The 22,917-nt window shown below is 33.9% G+C and overlaps 1 protein-coding gene and 2 long non-coding RNA genes across 7 annotated transcripts; 2 read left to right on the forward strand and 1 right to left on the reverse strand.

Annotated features, from left to right (window-relative positions):
- Positions 1-358: 358 nt before the first annotated feature.
- Positions 359-967, reverse strand: LOC149495583 (uncharacterized). The gene has a single exon (XM_089723209.1). It carries the CDS (start codon positions 965-967, stop codon positions 359-361), a length of 609 nt encoding a protein of 202 aa, XP_089579335.1.
- Positions 968-8,470: 7,503 nt separating this feature from the next.
- Positions 8,471-11,272, forward strand: LOC149495584 (uncharacterized). 5 transcript variants are annotated; one of them, XR_016321168.1, is made up of 6 exons: positions 8,474-8,619; positions 8,837-8,907; positions 9,258-9,557; positions 9,637-9,862; positions 9,958-10,257; positions 11,033-11,272. It is a non-coding gene; the product is annotated as an uncharacterized LOC149495584 (long non-coding RNA). The 5 variants fall into 5 exon arrangements; XR_016321169.1 differs by having other exon boundaries at positions 11,048-11,271; XR_016321167.1 differs by lacking the exon at positions 11,033-11,272 and having other exon boundaries at positions 8,471-8,619; positions 8,819-8,907; positions 9,958-10,997.
- A 6,128-nt stretch (positions 11,273-17,400) lies between these two features.
- LOC149495585 (uncharacterized) lies at positions 17,401-18,745 on the forward strand. Its single transcript, XR_016321413.1, has 2 exons — positions 17,401-17,959; positions 18,118-18,745. It is a non-coding gene; the product is annotated as an uncharacterized LOC149495585 (long non-coding RNA).
- The last annotated feature ends 4,172 nt before the right edge of the window (positions 18,746-22,917 follow it).

Consider the following 22,917-nt stretch of genomic DNA (forward strand, 5'->3'; position numbering starts at 1 on the left):
GCAGGCGCCAAAGATCGATCTATGGAAAATAGGGAAGAAACAAGAAGATTAGGGAAGTTTTTGAGTGAGAGCTTCGTTTGGAATAAGAGAGAAGAGCCTTTGTAACATATAAAAGCATTATGGGCTTTTATAGCAAAAGAAAAAAAGTATACTACTGCAGCACAAGTGGCGCATGCCACTACATATGGTGCAAGCCACAACCTAGAGGCACATGCCACTAGCTAGCAGTCAGCTAGAGAAAATCTTGTTTTATTATTCTTCAACTCCTAGATCCAACAGGCAATGCAATAATCAGATATACGGGGTAAATACACCAATATCACTCAAAAAATAAGTAAAGAAGTTGGCACTTGCCTCTTCATAAATGAAAATAATCAGAAATCAGAGCTTCTAACCTAAATAAGCAGGCTTCATATTCTGCCATGTTATTCGTAATTGTAAACCGCAATCTCTTTAACATTGGGATAACTTCTCCTTGGGGAGATTCTAACAAGACGCCTACATCAGCTCCTTTATTATGAGCTAAACCGTCAAAGTAGAGCTTCAATCCTTTCTTCTCTATCAAGTTTAAATGTTCATTAGGAAAGTGAATCTTCCACTGCTCATTATCTTCAACTAGATGTTTTGCTAGGAAATTCGCAACTGCTCGTCCTTTAACAGTTTTCTTCGTAACATACTCAGTATCAAATTCTAATAACAGGATTAAACATCTTGCTAATTTCCCCACCAGCGCTGGTGTTCCATACAAATACATAACCGAATCCATCCTTGAAACTACTATAACCTTATAAGACTGAAAGTAGAGTCGAAGTTTTTTGGTTACCCATACCATTGCTAAATAGGTTCTTTCGATCAAATTATACTTTTGTTCATTTGGAAGAAGCTTCTTGCTTAAGTAGTACATTGCCTTCTCAACACCCGCTTTATCAGCTTGTGCTAAAATGGCTCTGATTCCGGCATCTTCCATTGTTAAGTATAAAATTAGGGGGTCTCCCTAGTTTCGGTGGGCATAAAACCTGGGGACTTGATAAATATTCTTTGAACTTATCGAAAGCTATCTAGAAGTGATCATTCTACTTCACTAGTTGATCTTTCCTTAACAACTCGAAAATTGGATCAGATATGATAGACAACTTTTATATAAACCTGCTGATATATTGAATCTTTCCTAGAAAGCTTCTCACTTGCTTCTCTGTCTTGGGCGACTCCGTCTCTTGGATTACCTTGATTTTGTCTAAATTGATATCTATTCCTTTTGGTCCCACTATGAATCCTAGCACTTTTCCTGAAGTTACCTTAAATACAAAATTCTACGGGTTCAACCGTAGCTTGTATTTGATTATTCTGTCCATGAATCGCTCTAGAGCCACTGGATGCTCCTTTGGTGTCTTAGTCATGATAATCATATGATCAATGTAAACCTCTAGCTCTTTATGGATCATGTCATGAAATAATGTGGTAGCCATCTTTTGATACGTAGCCCTGATGTTCTTTAAGCCAAACAGCATCCCCGGTTAGCAAAAAGTTCTGAACTCTATAATGAAAGCTGTCTTGGCCTGAATCTGATTATAGCCTGCAAACTGATCCATAATGGAGTAGCATCCCATCATTGTTGCACTGTCTATCAGGATGTCAATATGAGGGAGAAAAAAATCATCTTTCGGTGATGCTTTATTCAAATCTATGTAATCCATATACATTTTGACCCGCCCATCCTTCTTGGGAACTTGGACTATATTCGCTAACCACTATAGATAGTGAACCACTTCTAAAAATCCTGCATTTATCTGCTTAGTCACTTTCTCTTTGATTTTCTCAGCCCATTTTGGTCTTAGTATTCTCCTCTTTTGTTTCACTGGCTTGGCCCCAGGATATAATGAAATTGTGTGCTTGGCTATAGACTATCTATTATAGGCATGTCTTCATAGCTTCATGCGAAGGCCTCTTTCTTGTCCATGTGTGGACTTTGAAATTTTATGTTTAATTCTGGCGTTAGGTTCGGCCCAATTAACAAAATATGTGAATTATCTTTTGTTCCAATATTAAATTCAAGCATGCATGATGAGTTAATGTCAAATATGTGCATGAGCTTATCTACTTGATGAATGGAACCACCAAGAAAGACATCAAACAAGTGAAATTGAAGTCCATTTCATTAAAAAGATAGAGAGTTCATTACTCAGTGTCATCACTAATAGAAATCACAACATCAGAAGGCAATTCAGCTTCCTGAAGCTTTCTTTAATGCAGACCCAGATCGCCTTGAGACTCGATCTGCAGGGTCCTCATCTTCTTCTTTAGTGCTTGCCTTCTCATTCCCTTCTTTCTCTCATTGAGCAGTTCAGTCTTCCTTCTTATCCTCTTCCTCGGCCGCCTTTGGCCCTTCTTCCTCTTCTTTCTCCTTCTTATCAATCTCTCGTCCTCTGGGCTCAACCACTAAGACATCAATAACATCAGCAAAAATCTCTAGACCTAGCTATGTCTTCCCATTGTGCTCAAAGGGCTCTATTGGCATACATGGAGAGAAATGCTTTCTCAAATAGACGAAACGTCCATCTATGCCTAACCAGCCAAGTGTTTTCTTTGGGGTACTTCCATATTTGAAACCTAGGCCTAGGCGGTGCCTCTCAGTGTGAATCTTTGGTAATTCAGTGATACCTTGTTGGTCCTTTCCCCTCCTCAAAGTTTATTTTTTAGGATGCTGGAGACAGCGAGCCCTATATCAGTACTTAGGACTGCAATCTGAAAGTCAGTTGACAGAGATTTTCGCAAGTGTACGAAATCGCAACAAGTAATATAGAGTGAAAGAGTATCATATCCACAGGGATTGTATATCAAGTACCAAAATTTTGTTAACTTATTATTATTTAAACGACAATAAGAGAGATTTGTTATAAGGAAAGTAAATTCGAAAATAAAATAGAAAGAGATCAAGCAACAAATTTCAGGTGAAAAGTAATCAAGGATTTAAAACTACTAGGGAATTTGATTTCACTTAATTCTATCCAATTTATTTTATTAGTCTGTTAATCAATTTTAATTGCTCAAGTAGGAGAAACAACCCTAAAATCACGAACAAGCTCTCCGATGTATTGTTAGCTATTCTAATCTAGTCTAATTACCTATCTTCCAATAGCGCAATCAAACATAAATTAAATCATTAAGTTTTATGGTTGTTTTGTGAATTCATAACCTAAGGTCATTAACTTATGAAAACCCCCCTTGAGTCAAACCATATAGCTTCCGCATCAAGTTATTATTCTCAAGTAATTCATAACCTTTTTCATATCAAAAAACCTTCTCCCGATAGTGATTAATGAAATAAATCAATCCAGGGGAGAAACTCTGCCTGGAGGCTTTAAGTTCAATAATAAATTATAACAAGAACAAGGAAAAGCAAATCTAATATTATAAATTAGAATCGAATTAAGTTACATCAAATCTCTAGTATAAGAGTTTAGTTAGACATAGTAATTAAATAAAACTTAGTAATACTTGAATAAATCTTCATAATCAGTAATGAACAATGAAAAGAAAAACAAGATTACGAGTTTAGAGATAAAAACTAGGCAACAGCTATGTGGATGGCTTCCTTGAATCTTGGCACAAATCTAGGATGCTTGAAATCTTTGAGAGAGAGAACTATGTAGAAAAATACTAAATTTCGAGATGCCTCTACAATGAATAGCTCCCCTCTTTATATAAACCTCCTGGAGGAAAATCTGACTCTGTTTAGGAAATAGAATCCTTATTAAGTACGAAATCTTCTTTGGAGATCATAACTGATTAGGCCTTGGATTTCTTCTTAGTTTGGACTCTTCTTTCTTCCTAAATAGGTTTAGATCTTGTTTTGCACGTTTAGGAATATATCTGAGGTGGGCCCATGTGAGAAAAAGATTGGCTTGCGTTTTTAGTTTAAGTCAGCTCTGCCTTCGTAGCACGGGCGTGCCATCTAGCATGGCTTGGGCATGCTAGAGTTTGGAACTATGAATGGATGAGCACGGGCTGTGCTATGCAATACGCTCAGAGGAGTCTTTGTGGCACGGGCATGCGCCCTAGCACGGCTAAGGCGTGCTAGGCTCTGTCCTTCCAAGATAGGTTTCATCATGGGCGTGCTAGGCAAACACGCCCTGAGGTTCTTTTGGACACGGGCGTGCCATGTAGCACGGGCTAGCCGTGCTAGCCCCTGACTCTCCACTTGATTTTCCATAGTTTTAGCATAGGTGTGCTAAAGTGCACGGGCTGGGAGTGCTTGAGCCTGAGTATTTTGCTTTGTAATGCTCTTTTCTGTGCCAAAACCCTGCAAATTTCTTTCAGATCAAGTGGATTATGATTCAAGGAAGCTTTGATAAAAAATTATACTTATGAAGTAAAAACAAATTAAAGTGATAAAATTTACTAAAATTCTAATTAAAAACTATACTAAAAATATTATAAAACTAACACCTATCACCAGTCCATAGAAGCATGACTCGTTTGTCCACATTTAGTGCGACTTCACCATTGAATGGAAACTTAATTTTTTGATGTAGCTTAGATGGCACACCTCCAAAAGAGTGGTACCACGGGCGCTTAAGTAGCAAGGCAAAAGTTGGGGGATGTCTATCACAATCAATTTTGTCTCTTTTTCAATTGGCTCCACCTTTACAACTGTCTTGAATATCCCCTCTACTTGTCTCTTGGAATTGTCGCAAGCCTGAATGACAACATCTGAAGGTTCTAGATCTAATACTTCCAACTTGAACTTTGACAGAAGCTTTAATGGACACACATTCAGAGCTGACTCGTCGTCAATCATAACATTACCCGTCACCCTACCTCTCACTTCTGCCTTAATTAACAAGGCTTTGGTGTGATTCCTTCCTTAAGGAGGAAGCTTTTCATAAGAAAAAGTGATTGTAAGGAGGTTATGTTTGACCAACCCTATAAAGTCAGTAGTGGAAATGGAGGACGAGACCAGAATCTCAACCATAGCATTAAGCAGAGCCTCTCGGTATTTCTTGGAAGAGACCAATAGGTCACACATGCTTACATTAGCATGGATTCTTTTCAGCTATTTGATTAATGCATCATCTTCATCATCTTTCTTTGGCATGACCGATGGGCTAGCTTTCTCATTTTCTACTCTAGCCTTGCTCATATCAGTCTAATAAACTCAACCACTGCGGGTCATGCGGTTCACTGCTTTAGCTTCTTCTTCTTCCTCACTACTCTAAATGTCGAGAGCAATGGAATTCACTAACAGGTAATCTTCAGTCTGAACCCACTCTTCATTCTGGTTTAGCCACTCCTCATCACTATCGTCCCACATATTTAGGACCATCACAGAAATGTGTTCCAACAACTGTTCCCTCTCTCTTTCTTCCTCCTCCTCCTCAAATTCGACCATCACCTCCTCCAGAGCTTGCTAGATTAACATATATAAATTGTTAGGAGGTGGCACATTGTGAAAGTTTGGCAATGTATTGGTTCTTGTACTCGGCCTATATTTCTCCGAATCTATCAACTTGCCTTCATCAATAAGGTTTTGGATTTCATGTCTTAACCGCAGACATTGGTCGATAGTGTGACCATTGCCTTGGTGAAACTTACAGTAAACATTACGGTTAAAGTTCTTTGGCAAAAGTTCGGGAGGTGTCTCAGTGCTAGCGGTTGCAACAAACCCGCTAACTTCACTTTCTCAAACGCCTTCGACAGAGGAGTACCAAAATTGGAGAATCTCCTTGTTGCATATTGGTGGCCCTCAAATCTAGGGTGGCTATTGTGGTATTCTTGCTTGAACTCGGGGTCTTCCCATAATAGCTGGACCCTTAGAAACTAGACTTGTTGAAGCTCCAAGAGCGGTTCCCATATTTCTTATCTTCTCTCATCTTATCCTTAATGGCAGTACTGGCCTCATAGACTTGTGAGAATTCAATCAAAGGCAAGTAATAAATTTTCTCTTGGTAAGCTGGCAGGGTTCCCTTGATGAAGATTTTGATTTGTTCCTTAGTGTCGGGTCAGTTTCTCATTTGTGTGACCTTGACTCTCCATCTAGCCATATAATTAGTAAAAGACTTATCATTTTTCTACACTGTAGCTTCTAGATCTCTCAGATTGACACTCATTTGGAGGTTGTAAGCATACTCTTTCAGGAAGACTGTAGCAAGCTCATTCTAGTCCCTTCTTACTTTTTCTCCTTAGTACTAAAAACATCTTCTTAATTGGTGACTAGTTCAATTCAGCAGAAGTTAGTGTTCTACTGAGATAATACATTGCATTCTCTTTTCCTTCATCATTTTCTGGTGCTAATAGTACTCCCAAAGAGCATTCTTGAGCAGCAATATACAAGATGAGGGGATATCGTTGAATTAACATTCAAAGGACAGGTGGATTCATCAAGTATGACGTAATGCTTTTAAAAGCATTTCTATATGCTTTATTGCATTCAAAAGGGACACCCTTTTTCATGAGTCGACTGAATGGCTAACATCTACCAGCTAGATCTGAAATGAACCTTCGAATGTATGCCAATTTCCCTTGCAGGCTTTTGAGTTCATAAATGTTGCGAGGTTCCGGCATTTTAAGGATTGCATCAATTTTTGACTGATCAATCTCAATACTTGGGTGCTTATAATGAATCCTAAAAATATTCTTGATGAGACTCCAAATGCACATTTTAAAGGATTCATCTTTACTTGGAATTTACGTAAACGTTGAAATACTTGTCGAAGATTATGGATGTGGTCAGTTGCTTTCTTTGGCTTTACAACTAGATCGTCCACATAACATTCAACATTTTTGTGGAGCATATCATCAAAGATATTTTGCATCGCTTGTTGATAAGTAGCACCAGTGTTCTTCAATCAAAAAGGCATAACTGTGTAGCAATATATACCTTTCGATGTTCGAAATACTGTCGCTTTTGCATCCTTAGCAGCCATTGGGATTTGATTGTAGCCAGACAAACCATCCATGAAGGAAAGTCATTCATAACCAGTTGTTGTGTCCACCATAATATCAATGATGGGAAGAGGAAAGTCATCCTCTGGACATGCATTGTTTAGATCTCAAAGATCTACACAAATTCTTAACTATCTATTTTTCTTTTTGACATGAACCATGTTTGAGATCCAAGTAGATACTTGACTTCCCCTTATGAAATCGTCATCAATGAGTTTATTGACTTCAACTTCTATCTATGAAATCAATTCTGGACGAAATTGCCTTTGAGCTTATTTCACTAGCTTCATTCTAGGTTTGATTGCCAAGTTGTGGACTGCCACCTTAGTATCTAATCCTGGCATCTCTTTATAAGACCACACGAAGATATCTCGAACTTTCGAAGCAATTCAACATACTCCATTTCCTCCTCAGACAATAAATTTTCACTAAGGAAAATTGGACGAGCTCTTCCATTGTTCCGAGATTGACTTATTTCAACTTATCAACTGTAGCTTTATTTCCCTCTTCCAAAGCAAAAGGAGCGTTCTTAGAATTTTCCTCAACAGGAGTTTGGTCTTGATCCATGTCTTCAAATGTAACATGGCTAACCATCACTATCTTGAGCTCTTCTTCCTCGGGCTAATTAGAGACTTGGCCAGTTATAACCACGGTATGTGGTGTTGCCTTCAATGCAGATCCCATGATCACCACCCACTCAGTTTTTCTTTTCATTTGAGAGGAGATTTTATAGCGCAAGTCATTGCAATCTAGAGGAACAGTAGACTGCTTCTTTTTCGTTCTTCTTTTCTTTACTTGGTTTTGAAATTCCAAGTCTTTGGTGGATAGCAGTTCTACTTTTCTCGGTGTCTGCACCTTCTGGAATTTTAATTCGATCAAAGACCGAAATACGATTTGAAGAAACTCCTAATCAGCTGAAAATAGAAGGTCTTGAAAACTCGGTTTTTTTATCTTCTATTTCTTCAGTAGAAATATGATTAGAGGTTTCTCTTCTGATTTTCAAGCGTAAAGGAGTAGGAGCCTGATACCCTAGGCCAACTTTAGACCTTGAATCAGCAATATTCTTCTCCTTCCATACTTTACAAACCCCAATTGATGATTGCTCATTATCACCATTCTTGAAATCCTTTGTCAATTTTGCCACATCAGTAGAACCATACCTAGCTTTAGCCAATAGTTTATAAGTATTAGGGTTAAAACCACTTATTCTTTTGGCCGATAATGCTCCAAGCACAACTATTGGGCTCTTGGAAGGCCCTGTAAAACCTTTCAATAGTGAAACGACTCGATTTTTCATTTTTCAAAAGATTTTAAATTAAATTTAAATTAGAAGACTCAAATAATATTATAATATTAATCATTTGCTAAAAGTAATTGGCTGAATTAAAAACCAAATCAAAAACCATCCAAATTGAGTGAAAACCGCTTAAAAACCAAGGCAGAACCTTCTAGAAGTCGATTTGAATAGAACCCGTTTGGGTTTGGACCAAATCAGACTATATACCTAAAAATTAAAATAAAAAACCTCTCTTATGCTCTCTCTCTCTCTCTCTCCACTTGATGCTCATTGTTTCTTTTCTCCTTCCCGTTTTCGGCCACACTTCGATGAAGTCTTTTTCTCTTTGCTTTTTTAATCAAGTTTTAAGCTTTGCGAAAATGGTGAATGTTGGGTTTCTGGTGAGTTCTCTTGAATTTTCCTCTTCTTGTTGATTTTCCATTTCTTGATTCCATTCTAATGTTGTTTATTCCTCTTTTTGTCTCCAACGTAATTATGTATCTCTCTCCTGCTCTGTTTCTTGTTCTTGTTCTTCTTGTATTCTTGATTTTCTTGGTTTTATTTATTCTTGAAAATGCTGATTTCTGATTAAATTATTAGCTACTGATTTCTTGATAGGATTACTTTCAAGAGAACAGTAAAGAGTAAATCAACAGAGCAATTCTCAGACGTCCCATAAATAGTAAAGAGTATATTTCTTGTCGCTTCAACTACTTTGTTTGCTCTTTTAAAGCTTTTCTTGATTGTCTTATCACTTTGTTGATGATGTTAATCCTGTAAAGGTAATCAATCACAACTAATATGTTTGGAATCTTTAATTTTAATTTCACTCACATGCAATTTCTTGGTTTAATTCCTGAATATTTTTTTTATTATTTTTTTACCCACATTTCTTTTTCTATCCTGTTTTGTTCTTGGGATCATTAATTTCAATCTAATCATGAGTTTTTTTTTTTTTTTTTTAGTCAGTTTCAAACTTCAATCTAATCACATGTATTATAATTTTGAGTAATTACTGATTTGAACAATTTCTGTATAGGTCTGGCCTGCCATTCATCTCCAAGAACAATATTTTTTAATGGGACAGGAACTGTAATTGAAAGCATATACGTGTTTGTTTTCATTTATATGAATCAAGGAAGGAGAAGGGTAAAATCTTAGGCCTCCTTACACTTGTGCTCACCATTTTTGCTGCATACGTGACTTGTAAGAAATATTGGGATTCTCATGGAAGACGAAGATTAGCAAATTGGCCTCCCATGTCCTCCTTTGGAGGACATTGCTATTACTTTGGTTCAAACTGTGTTTGATTTGCGTCCTCACAATTTCTTTGAAGGAGGTAAAATGAATAAATATTCCTTAATTTTGATTTCCGTTTTCTATCTGGTACTAATTAAACTTTAAACTTTCTCTCACAGTAGTTGATGATCAGCCGCAGCCGCTGGTTGAACACAGAGGCAAAGAATTGAAGACCCTATATCTACGTACAAGCGACATAGAAAATGTGAAAAAGATGAGTAAACCACACAAAGAGAACCCATAGTGCAAAAAAAGTCAGGTGTGAAAGTTGACAAGGCCTCTTATGGTAGCAAGTTGGAGTCTACAAAAGAAAATTGCATTCAAATTATCAAGAAGCTGATAAAGGTAAGATATATATTTCTCTATTTGCTTTTTTAATTTGTCTTTTACAGTGCATATTTCCTCTTTATATGGATTTTGATGATTCATTTTGTATACAGTTAAAAGGGAGAAGCAGATTGAGTTTATCGACCTAATGGATTTTCCGGAAGCTCCTAATAAGCCAAAGCCAAAGCCAAAGGTTCAACATGCTAAGAAACTCCATCATCATCATAAAGTGGCTGCCATTGCTCAACACTAGCAGAAGCAAAGAAGAAGCAAAGAAGTAGCAAAGAAGTTCAATTGAGGAGGAATTAAGCAAAAGGACATCAAGTTTACATATAACACCTACCACTTTACTTTTATGAACTAATAAGAACGACGTGGAGCTGATCCTCCTTTTTTAATTAAAAAAGTTAAGGGTACGTAGGCAGATCCTCCTTTTTAATTAAAAAAGTTGGGGTACGTAGGCAGCCTTTTGGGGGCAGTCCAAATAATAATTACCATTACTCTTAGATTACTACATGGCTGCTTGAAAGTTTGGATTACATTACCATTACTCTTAGAATGGTAGAAATTCATTTTAACGACTGGTTTAAATTAGGTAGCTAGTGTGACAAAGGCCTATATACACTGCTCTACACTCTGTTTCATACCATTCAGGTGGAATAACAGCTGAAAGATATAACCAGCTTTAGTGAAGCCTTCGTTGAGGAGAAATTCTTGAAAGAAAGAAACAAAAAAGTATCAACGCTTGCATTCTATAATTAGTTGTTGCTGTAACTTTTTGATGAGTTACTGATACTTTTTTGTTTTTTTTTTTTTTTTTTCTTTTCTTTATTGTAACTTGTGAAAAATAAGACTGAATTTGCTACTAATATAATTATAGTTGTAAATAATATTCTGAGCTAAACTTCACAGTGCCAGCAAGCTTAATCTGCTCTACCCATGTGTTTTGGTTTACCAATTTTCTTAATAGTTTTCACATGTTTCCATTTTTCATTTTCCTACGCACTAAAACTTGATAGACTTAGACTGAATTGGTGAAACTTGAAGCTTTGAGAAGTGGGTTTCTTGATACCCAAAATAATAATAGTTTTCAAAATTTATATTTTGGGTATGGAAACGGGAATATGGGAGATGTAGAAAATAGTGGGATTTGTGGTAATAGTGGAAAAATGATGATACCTTATGCAGATATGAGTAGTGCAGGAACTCAAGCTGTGACAATGACAACAATGAAGCAAGAAATGTGCAGTGATAGAGAGGATGATCAGACAAGCAAGGTTTTATGGGGATTTCCATGGCGGATTAATGGAAATGGTGATCTTGATTCAGGAAAAGAAAGCTGGATTAATGGGATTGGTTCAACTAATTGGCACGGACTTCTTAATAGTCCTTTGATGTAACCCAAAAAATGAAAAAGAATAGAATTTTAATTTCTTATTTATTAGACTCAAAATTAGTGCCTTAGGCCCTTGAGACTTTTTTTTTTTTCTTTTTTTTTTTTTTGTTCCTATTTTGATTTCGTTGTTGTATTTTATTTTTTGAAGTTTTTCTATTAATGGTTTATATACTAATGGAATTTGAAATTTGTTTGGTAACCAAGAAAGGAAGTTGCTGAGGTTGGATATGATATGAGATTTCCACTTTGGAGAAAAGAGTGAAAGAAATGAATGTGATGTTTCATGGTTTTGTTTGGGTCTTAAGTCTGAAAAGAATACACTGAAATATTGAAAGATGATAGTGTTGGTATTTTCCAAGACTTCACATCTTTGTAATGACTTCGTGTTTCTCAAGATATTCCACCATCATTGCTTCAGGTTGAAAAACCCTGGATTAAGGTATTTCTTAGACTGAATTAGTGCTTTGGTGTATCCACTTGTCATAATTGATACCTTCATGTATGAGTTACTGATACTTTTTTGGTACACTCAAAGGTCGCTTCTAACTCAGCCCGTCCATTACTTAGTCACAGCAAAAATTACATTTTAAAGAATTATGTTTGCTCATTATTTATGTCTCTTTGCAATTGCATTTATATTTTTCTTTTCAAATTTTCTCATTTATACTTACTTGCATAATTACTTTGTTCTATTATTAACCTTTAGAAATTTTGAGAGTAAATATGGAGCTCTAGCTATTAATTTATTATAAATATGTATACATGTGTGTATGTAAGTGATTACTAAATCAAATCGGATCCGTAAACCATGTGAAAACCCCGTAAACCAAATAAAATCAAGCTAAACCATTGAATTGAGCCAAATCGGTTCGAATCGAATCGAATCGAAATGGCCTACAATAATCTAGACCCATCTTCTCCTTTCTTTTTTTTTTTTCTTCTTTTCTTTCTCCCTTCTCTTCTCCCTCGCGAACTCCAGAACACACGCCACCACCGCCAGCGCCGACCTCACCCTCCCCCTCTCCTTCTCTCGTTTTTCCGACCACCAGAGACCAGCGCCGCGCCTCCTCGCCGCAGCAGCTCCGGCCTCTCCTTCCCTCTCTCCATTCATTTCCAGCGAGAGCAGCTGTCGTAGTCCCCTCTTCGGCTCTCCGGCGACGCCAGACGCTCCAAACGACGGCGTAGCTCCGACCCTCTCTCGCTTCGTTCTGGCTGGCACAGAAAATCACAAGGTGTTGCGATTGTGGCTTGCGATCGGGACAGTTCGCTCCTCGTCCCTCTTCCAGTTTTCCCGCGAGCCCAGCCAAGGACCGGCCGGACTACGTTTCTCCTCATCTCCAGCGTCCCTCTGGCCACCTTCCCACCCATTTTCGGTCAAGCTATCGCCGACAGCAGTGGGTTTTGATTTTAAGGTTCGTTTTCGGTCACTTTTTAATGAGCATATTCAAATTTTCCGTCATATTTCTGGACTAGGTGAGCCATAATTCAATCCTTTTGAGTTGTTTCTTGAGTTTTTCATTTGAGATTATGATTTGTAGTATTATTGGAATGTTATGAATTAACCCTTAGTTAGCTACTTTTAGTATTGAAAGGAACTTTAAGCATTACTCTTAAAAATTTGATTGTGAATTGCAATTCAACATGCCTATAAATCAACTAAACCTATTAGTACTTGGCTAAACTTCACTGTGCCAGCAAGCTTAATTTGCTCTAATCAACTCATTTGTTTTTCTTTTTTTACAATTTTTTTGAGTTTTTTTTTATTTGTTTTTCTACAATTTTTTTAAGGCTCTTTTATTGTATATATATTTAAATTGGTTTTATAATTATTAATTTTACTCCAATATCTCAACAAATTTTATTAATTAATCAGTAAACTATATATATTCATAAATTAATAGCATTATCATGTGATTATGTGTATTTATATAGTGGATATGAACAGAACAAAAATAAAAATTACAATACAAAATTTGTGAGTTCTATCATCCACAACTAGCTTGTATATAAGTTTTGCATGATATCAAAAAGACATACAAATATTGCTAGAAAAAATCTAAGCATAATTATTAATTTTACTCGAATATCTCAACATATTTTATTAATTAATTACTAAATTATATTTATTCATAAATTAATAATATTATAATGTGATTTATGGAAGAGTTCTCTTCATGTTTGTGAATACCCTGATTATGCAGATATATAAGGTGGCAAATGATATATTGTTGACTTTAATCACATTTTATATATTCCCTCCAAAATGTTCAAATTTTGAATTCATAAGAAAGATCTACAAAATAATTTTTAGTACTTGCTAAACTTCACTAAAAATAAATAAATAAAACTCTTGCACTTCAGTTTCAAAGTGTGGCTTATTGAAGTTATAACTATAGAAATAACTATAAGACTCCATATAGTTGTTTCTTTATTTATTTATCAATATATGGATATAACTACAGAAATAAAAGATAAAAAGTTAATAATAGAACAAAGTAATTATGCAAGTAAGTATAAATGAGAAAATTTGAAAAGAAAAATATAAATGCAATTGCAAAGCTTAATTTGCTCTACCCATGTGTCTTGGTACACTAAAAGGTGCTTCTAACTCAACCCATCCATTACTTAGTTACAGGGAAAATTACATTTTAAAGAATTATGTTTGCTCATTATTTATGTCTCATTTATATTTTTCTTTTCAAATTTTCTCATTTATACTTACTTGCATAATTACTTTGTTCTATTATTAACTTTTTATCTTTTATTTCTGTAGTTATATCCATATATTGATAAATAAATAAAGAAACAAATATATGGAGTCTTATAGTTATTTCTATAGTTATAACTTCAATAAGCCACACTTTGAAACTGAAGTGCAAGAGTTTTATTTATTTATTTTTTTCCTTTGTTTTCTTTAACATACTCCAATTTAAACTGTTAAAGGAGAAATAAGAGTTTAAGCTATTGTTTCCTCTTGGTTCAATCTATTCATGGCAAGTAGCTCGGGTAAGGTTCATCTTTTCTGATGAATATTGCGGCACAAGGAGCTACTGTTGGTACAAAGCCACCAACAGGTTATTTGAAACTGAATTGTGATGCTTCTTTAAATCTTGTTATGGCTAATGAGGGGTATAATGAGATTAGCTGTTATCCTAATATTTGCATCATTTACAGAGCTACTGTTCCTCTTGGTTCAAGCTATTCAAAAACAAAATGTTGATATTTTTAATTTCGGTTGCATTATTTTTTATTGGCAGTTACTCATGTTAGATATTTCTAAATAACTCTGTTGTTTCTGCTAAAAGGTCAGGAGAACAAAGTTGCTCACTTCTTAACAAAATTTGTTTATTTTTATGACTGATTTTAAGGATCAGGATCATGTCCCTCCCTTACTTATTTTTTATGTCATTTTTAATGATTTAATTTAATGAAAGTTCTATATTTTTCCTTAAAAAAATGTATAACTATATATATAGAGAGAGAAAGAAAATATAAGTTAAAACCGAATTAGTGAATCAAAGAAGCTCTCTTTATTTTAAAGAGAATTCACTTTACATTTGAGAGTAACTCTAATAAATTTTGAATCACCATGGAAGTTAAATTTTTTAGGTTCTCATATAGACATTCCATGCAATTCCTTTTTATGAATTTCAAAATTTCAAATAAATTACGTTCTAATTTATTTCAATTTCTCAGAAATTCTTTTTTCCATTTTATCCTCGGTCTAGAAGAACTCAATTTGATCTTAAAATCTACCAATAGAATTAAGATACAAACCAAAAGCATCATTCAACATATGAAATTCAGATATTAGATAATTTCAATTCTCTTTCCAATTGTATATAAGAATGGCATATTCATCGTTGAACCTCCAGGAGTTCCTGCAACAAATTATCCAAACAATAATGCCTCAATCACAAAATTTAATGGCATTATTGAAAAACACACCACAAAGAAGAAAAATGTAAAATTTAACCCAATTGTAAGAAATCATTCCTTTGTAACCTATTAAATTTTTTTGATTTTGATACTTAGATTTTGAAATTAGATTTAAGTTTCTAATACAATATCATAACAATTCTGATAACAATAAATTTTTAAATATTATTAGTTTTTTTTATATATAACTTCCTTTGGTTTGGATTAAAAATTTAAACCAATGATTAATTAATTATTTGCAATCTTAATCCAATGCATGAAATTTAAAAAACTAATTAATTTGATCTGTATGATTTATTAGTAGTGTTTAAAGTATGATGTCATTTTTGCATTTTCAAATTCCCAAGGGGTTTGCATCGAAATAAGGCCTGGAAAGCGCTACGGGTGCACTCGCCACATATCTCGATACACTGCCTTATTTTTTTTAAAACAGATATTTTTAAATTACATTTAAAACTAAATTTTATTATACCCATTTAGTAAAATCTTTGTGGAAATTAAATCAATTTATTTGAAGGCAACGTCAAAAGTATTTTCATAAAAATTTAAACAAATAGACTTTTCTAAAATAAAATCAAGCTACAATTCAAGTCATACAAATCAATTTCAAAATCATCATTCACAATTGCAAATCAATTTTCAAGCATACATCAAAATTCATAGAAATTCCCAACACAACATGGGAAAGAATATAAATTTTCAATGCTTCAATTAAATATCATCATATCTTCAATAACCACACCTCATATACTCCCCTAATCTCGGTGATAAATTCCTCTAGAGGATAACTCTTTCCGACTGTCTAAAAGGATATAACCATATTTCTTAAATGCAATCATTACATACTCTACTTACTACTAGTCTACTCTCTAATATTAGATCATTCTCATATCACAATTCCAAAACATCTCTTCTTATTCTAATCCATAAAAATTAGAGAAGATTCACTCAAAGCTATATTCCTCCTTCATTCTTATATGACATGTAACTTTTACTTGAACTCGCATTCCTCTTAAATTAGATAAAATCCTAAAACTGCCTAAACCTCTGCTCCAATACCACTAAATGTAACACCCAACATCCAGTCGATAAAACTAGATAATAAGTATCAAAATTCTGTGCCGGAGGCACATAGCCACTACATAAATCTTAGATTAAAACCTTCCAACAACATTATACCTTAAACATTTATAATTTTAAGAGTGTTCAAAATACGACTTAGAAAATTTCTCGATAAGTACTATGAAGGATTGTAAGAGTTTTTCCTATATTATAAGTATCTCTATATCAGGAAAATCATTTTAACACCTCTATATATATACCAATCATAATCGAATCAAATTTCCAAATCAATTTCTCCAACATAAACTTCAACATCAATTACAAAATCAATAATCCATATAGAATCAATAATTTATTTCTCATAATATTTCTCATAAATAAATTGCCTCAAACATAATATTAAAGAATTTTTAGTAAATGATCTCATAATAACTCATCAAGGGTCAACAAAAGATTTATAATCATCACTACACTATCTTATGCATATATCTCTAAGATCGTATACAATAATTAAATACAACAGACTATAAATGATCATATTAATACAGAACCTCTAATAATTAGTTACATGTCACTAATGCCACGATAAATCTACAAATACTTCTAATATATCTACTACTCTGAAGCATCCACCTGACCACACTTTTGCAACCACAATCTACCATATTTGTGTGACAAGTCAATGCACTAAGTATAAAGTTTAGTGGTGTTATTTCCATAATTATATCAAAAAAATACACGTAAAGAGTCATAAATGTCATGCCATACCATGCTCAGCATTTATCACAATAAGAGAAATATTCAACATTTATAGCATAGCTCGGTCGTACAATAATATATCGAAATACAACACATAATATAAAATCCAATAATCAAGTATCATCATTTAATAGCACAAATCATACTAAGTCATAGCATTACATAATATATTTTAAATATATTTAATTATTTAATTAATTTATAAAAACTATATTTTTAATTACATCTTTAGTATACTTAGAAGAATCAAATAGTAGATAGAGAATTTCATAATAAGCGTTTGACTCGAAAGCCTATTTAACATCATATGACCAATCGGTTGGAATCAAATGGCCATATTTAGAAATTGAGATTCGTTAGCCCCTATAAAAGTGATGTTCGCTAGGTCCTATAAGATGGTGTTCGTTAGCTCCTATAAGACACTACGTGTCATATAGCGATAGTACTGTATTCCTATAGCATGTTGTACCTCTATACAACTACCGACTCAATTAAGTAGACCAATGTCGATAAGATCTTTATTATTGTTAAGCTCTCAGAATTTGAGGAGTACTAAGTTGTGAATCAATTGACCTATCCTTGGGTTAAATTGGGAGTATATATACTAGATCTAGGATAATTGTATTAAGATAAGGATTACAAATCCTATACTATCTGTTAGTTTGAGTTTATTTAGGAGTCTAATATTGTTATTTTAATATATTTTATTATTATATATTAACAGCAGTCCCTAACCGTTATTTGGTCATTTATGTCCAAATGTAGTATCTTGTTTATTTTATTACCTATGTGTATATTATTTATTATTATTTATCCAGCTTTTATTGTGTTGTTTGCTATGAAGGCGTTTGTTCTTGACAGGTTTTGTGGAGAACGAGGCATCGGTTCGGGTGGGGGTACTCGGAGGGTTGCTTCAATAAATGGGGTGACTCTTTAGTGCCTCGCCTAGTTTATATAAGGTCCGTCCCTTGCTTTATTTGTCTTAATTTTATTTCTTGGTTCTCAGAGCATCTCTCTCTAGGTTTTCTTTCTCTCTCTAACTTCATCCCATGTAAGTTAAAAGTGCTTTTCTCTTTCTCTTTCCATTCGACTGGTTGTGGATCATGGGTTCCTCTAGTGACGAGGATGTCCAGGTGTTACATGATCAGTCCGGTGATAAGTATACTGAGGATGTGGATTCAAGGGTAGGCGAAGCTAGAGGTAGAAAGGAGAATGTTAGGATCGTCGATGTACCTTCTGACATCGACGAGGGCAAGCTCTTAGATGTGTGTTTTACGTATAGCCTCTCACCTAAATATAAATTGATCTGACCTTCAGAGGGCATGAGGATGACCGAGCCATTAGATGAAGATGCCATTATGATGTATGAAGAGAGCTTTCAACTTGGGTTTCGGTTTCGCCTCTCCGAGCCATTGAAGTCATTTTTCAACGAGTACCACATTACCATCAGCCAACTACATCGTAATGGCTTGAGGTTCTTGTGTGGTATAATAGAATTGGCTCGCCGAGATGGGTATAACGTGACGGCTCGGATGATTCGTGAGCTATACCATTTCCCTGTTCGCCCAAACGAAGGACCACTGTTTCCTTCAGGCGAAGAACAATTGTAATATTTTTGCTAAAACATTTAAGATTTCTATTTGAAGAATTGGAAATCCAAGTTTTTCACTGTCAAGCACCCTGGGGGATTCGGAGTGCCGAATCGTTAGTTTGAATTTTCATTATTAATAAAAATTTTTGAATTTCATTATTGATTAATAATAATAATAATAATAATAATAATAATAATAATAATAATAATAATATCGATATCATTTTGTAAATTTTTTAAAAAATAAAGGATATGATATATTTGTAATAATAAAATTAATTATATATTAAAGCATAATATAACTTTTTTTATGTTATCTAGATAATGTTAATTTTTCAATGATAATTTTTATTAAAAAAACTATTTATAGCTATTATAATTTTAATTATGAAAATGTAATTTTTTAAAAAATCGAAAACGTGTACTTTTGATAAAAAGAAAAATTATAGAAAATAACTTAAAGTTGTTTTTCGAAATCTTAGTGAAATTTTGGAAAACTATTTTCTAGCTTTCTAAATAAAAACCGATCGATTTGAACTTAAAATTCTATTTTCTAGTTTTCCTGCATATAAATTAGCTACATAAATTGATATCTTGATTTGATGCATTTTTCTACACATAAATTACCTACATTTCTTAATTTGATTGAAGTCCTAGGATATTGATTCATTTAGTCTAATTTTATTTTCTATAGTTATATCCATTTATATTTCTACAATATTGATAAATAAATAAAGAAACAAAAAAAAAAAAAAAAAGGGATAGTCATACATGTTCTCTACTTTTTACCTATAACTTCGATGAGCCACACTTCGAAACTATGATCATTTATTTTTTATTTTTAAATCAACGGGTACTTATGTGCTTTGCAATTAATATTTATGAGAATTTTTGATATTATTAAGTGTATGTCATAATTTGTATTACATATGTAGAAGTTAAATCTAGAAATTAACTTAGTAATATAGGAAATTATGTTATCAATGCACATTTTTATCTTGTAGAATTGCAATAATTTCAGCAACTAGTTCTCGTAAAGAGAACATTCCTTTTTGATATGATGGACAGAGACACATAAAGAATTTGGGTCTGAAACTGGAATTTGGGTTTCATTCACATGCAATTACTCTATGCAATTGGAGCTCTTGATGCTGTCAAACTTTTTTTTTTACATGTTTACACATACATAGCAAACTGGAAGGTACAGTTGGTGAAACACTCCTTATCAATCACATGTTTATGTGTAAGTTTCCCTATATAAACTTCTTAATTCTCATCGTAATGATATAAATTAAATTTTTCTTTTCCAAAAATTTCTGGTATGGGTAAATATTTAATCTATATATTATTTTTTAATTCAAACATGTTATTAATTACGATATGTGATGGCTTTGCTCAACTGTCTTCTCAGAAGCATTTCTCTGGAGTAAGTTTGCTCTTTTAAAGCTTCTCTTGATTGTCTTTTCACTTTGTTGATGATGATGTTAATCTTGTAAAGGTAATCAATCGCAACTATTAGCCTCTTTGTCACCTCTCTCGTGTACTTTGGGCCATTTTAATTTTAATTTCACTCACATGCAATTTCTGAGTTTAATTCCTGAATATTTTATTATTTTTTGACCCACGTTTCTTTTTCTATCTGTTAGTAATATGTTTTGAATCTTTAATTTTAATTTCACTCACATGCAATTTCTTGCTTTAATTCCTGAATATTTTATTATTTTTGACCCACATTTCTTTTTCTATCTGTTAGTTATATGTCTATAGCAAATTTGATTGGTTATATTTTGAATATAATATTTCATGTAATAAATATTTTATTATTAATAATAGGGATCTATTTATCTTTTATATTCTATTGATTGAATCTTGCTAAAAGATAAAGTCCATGAGACAATGCTGCTTTGCGAAATAAATTACAATGTCGCTATAATTATGAGTTTTATATTTGTATTAGAGGAATATCTCTAAATATTCATGCTTAATGTTCTTCTAATTATTGGATGATCTGTAAAGACTGATACATATTGTGTTCTTTCCTTAGGCAAACAGCTGTTTTCATAAGCTGAGATATATGTGATATTTATAACTAATATGTAAGTGTTTGTTATTTAAACAAATCCACTAAATTGACCTGCATGAGAATTTCATATGGAGAGTTACATTTGTTTATGGAATACTCAAGTGATGATTATGTAAGTGATCTTTTGACTTGAAATTAATAAGCTATCTCGTAGGGGATGACTATATTTTGATTCATCATTCGCATTATGCATTCATGAATAATAAACAATGATTTTTTTGACAGAGTAGGAACTGTATGGAAATACTTGTGTAATTAAGAGAGGATCCATCACTCTAGCTAGGTAAATTTGGGAAAATATTTTAATTGTTCTCTATTAGTATTGATTAAGAAATCCTTACGCAAGATAGAATGAAATTAGCAAATTAGATTCGGAATTGTATTCAAATGATCAATAGCTAAGATTAAGAGAACTAAAATGATTTAGTAAAGCAGACACACTACATGCCCAATTACTAAATCAAAACATTAATGACGAAGTGATACTAATTACACTGATAAATCATGCACTGAAAGGTTAAGTTAAACCACTTTGACTTTCCAAATATTTGGGTAGTCTTGACATATTATTAGACAATGTACTTGACCTTCAAATTAATTAATTAATTTAATTTATATTTGTTGCCAACATTTTTAACTTCTTTCTGCTAATTTTTTTCCATCAACCAATGTTTATGTTTTGAATCTTAATTTTAATTTCACTCATGCAATTTCGTGTCTCTGTTTGCCCTCCATGGTAACACCAGAAAGCTCTTCTGTGGCTCGGCTGCTACTTTTTCTCTATTATCATGTATGCCTCTCCTCTGTCCATCACCTGTGTTTAGCCTTTTTAAAAAAATAATGAAAATTAATTTATATTTCTAATCATGATTGAATAAAACATTGATGAAATGAAATTAATTTTTTACTAAAAGGGCATATTAATGTCTAAATAAAAATATAATGAAATTAATTTATATTTTTATTTAGACATTTCAATGATAATGGCATTTAAATAATTTAATGATCTAATTAAAAGCCACCCAACAGACAGCCCATATGCTGGAGGTGTGTTCTTGATATCCGTACACTTTCCTCCTGATTACCCATTGAACACTACAAAAAAAACGTCATTTTGCGACCGACCAATCGGTCGCAAAATGGCACAAATCGGTCGCTAATTTTGCTTTAGCGACCGATTTGGGACCGACAATCATCGGTCGCAAAAATACTGGTCGCAAACTTATTTTGCGACCGATGAGAGAATCGGTCGCAAATTAGATACCGATAAAATTGGTCGCAAAATTGAAAAATCGGTCGCAATTTTTGGTTGTGGTTTAATTGAAAATTCAGTCGCAACTTTGGTCGCAGATTGTCGGTCGCAATTTTTTGAAATCGGTCGCAAATCGGTCGCAAAGTATAAATTCATAATTTTCACTTTTGGTATCAAATCGATCGCAAATCGTTCGCAAAAATGGAAAAAAAATAAAAAAAATTAAATATTATTTTGAAACCAAAATTTTTCTGCACCTGTGAAAGTTGACATAAATGCATATATATCACACAACCAATTCAATAACAGTATAAAAATGTAAATTTTATTGTTCTGAACAAATTAAAATATGAAAATACAAATGAAAAAATAAAAATGTCCAAAATCAAATCTATATATGCTACTGCTCATCTGTAGGATCCGATGTCGGATCTCCCGATGTCGGATCGCCGGGAGGAGTACTTGCTGGATGTGATGTAGCGCCAGGAGGGGTGACCAAGGTATCGTCTGCAGCATCGGAATCAGGAGCCGATAGTGGCTGCTGCTGAGACGTCGAAACATGTCGGTCTGTAGCAGGCGCAGGATCAGAGGGAGAAGTACCAGCATGGTGCTCACCGGACAGCCGCATCACATGCGCTCTAAGCTCTGCAATCTGTCTCTGCTGATCAGCAAGCTGAGCCCGTATATCGTCATCACAGTGCGAGCCACTGTGCTCCGGCTGTCGTGCTGCACTGGCTGTAGAAGCGTGAGCTGCTGAGCCAGTGTAAAACTGTGACGCCTGAGACCCGATGCCGTATACCTTCCTCTTCTTCTCGCCCCCTACAGCCTCGAGATAAAGCGCTACCTCGTCAATTCTTGACTCAGCTTCAGATTCATCGGTCTGAGAAGTAACAATACGCTCCCGAGCTGTAGTATAGTTCTCCTGAAAACAAAAAATTATTTAATCAATGCAATTGCAAGCTTTATTATATTCAACTTTGTACATCTTCGC

This window comes from Jatropha curcas, chromosome 6 (assembly GCF_041381405.1).
Source record: "Jatropha curcas cultivar XTBG-Jc1 chromosome 6, XTBG_Jcur_1.0, whole genome shotgun sequence".
NCBI lineage: Eukaryota > Viridiplantae > Streptophyta > Magnoliopsida > Malpighiales > Euphorbiaceae > Jatropha > Jatropha curcas.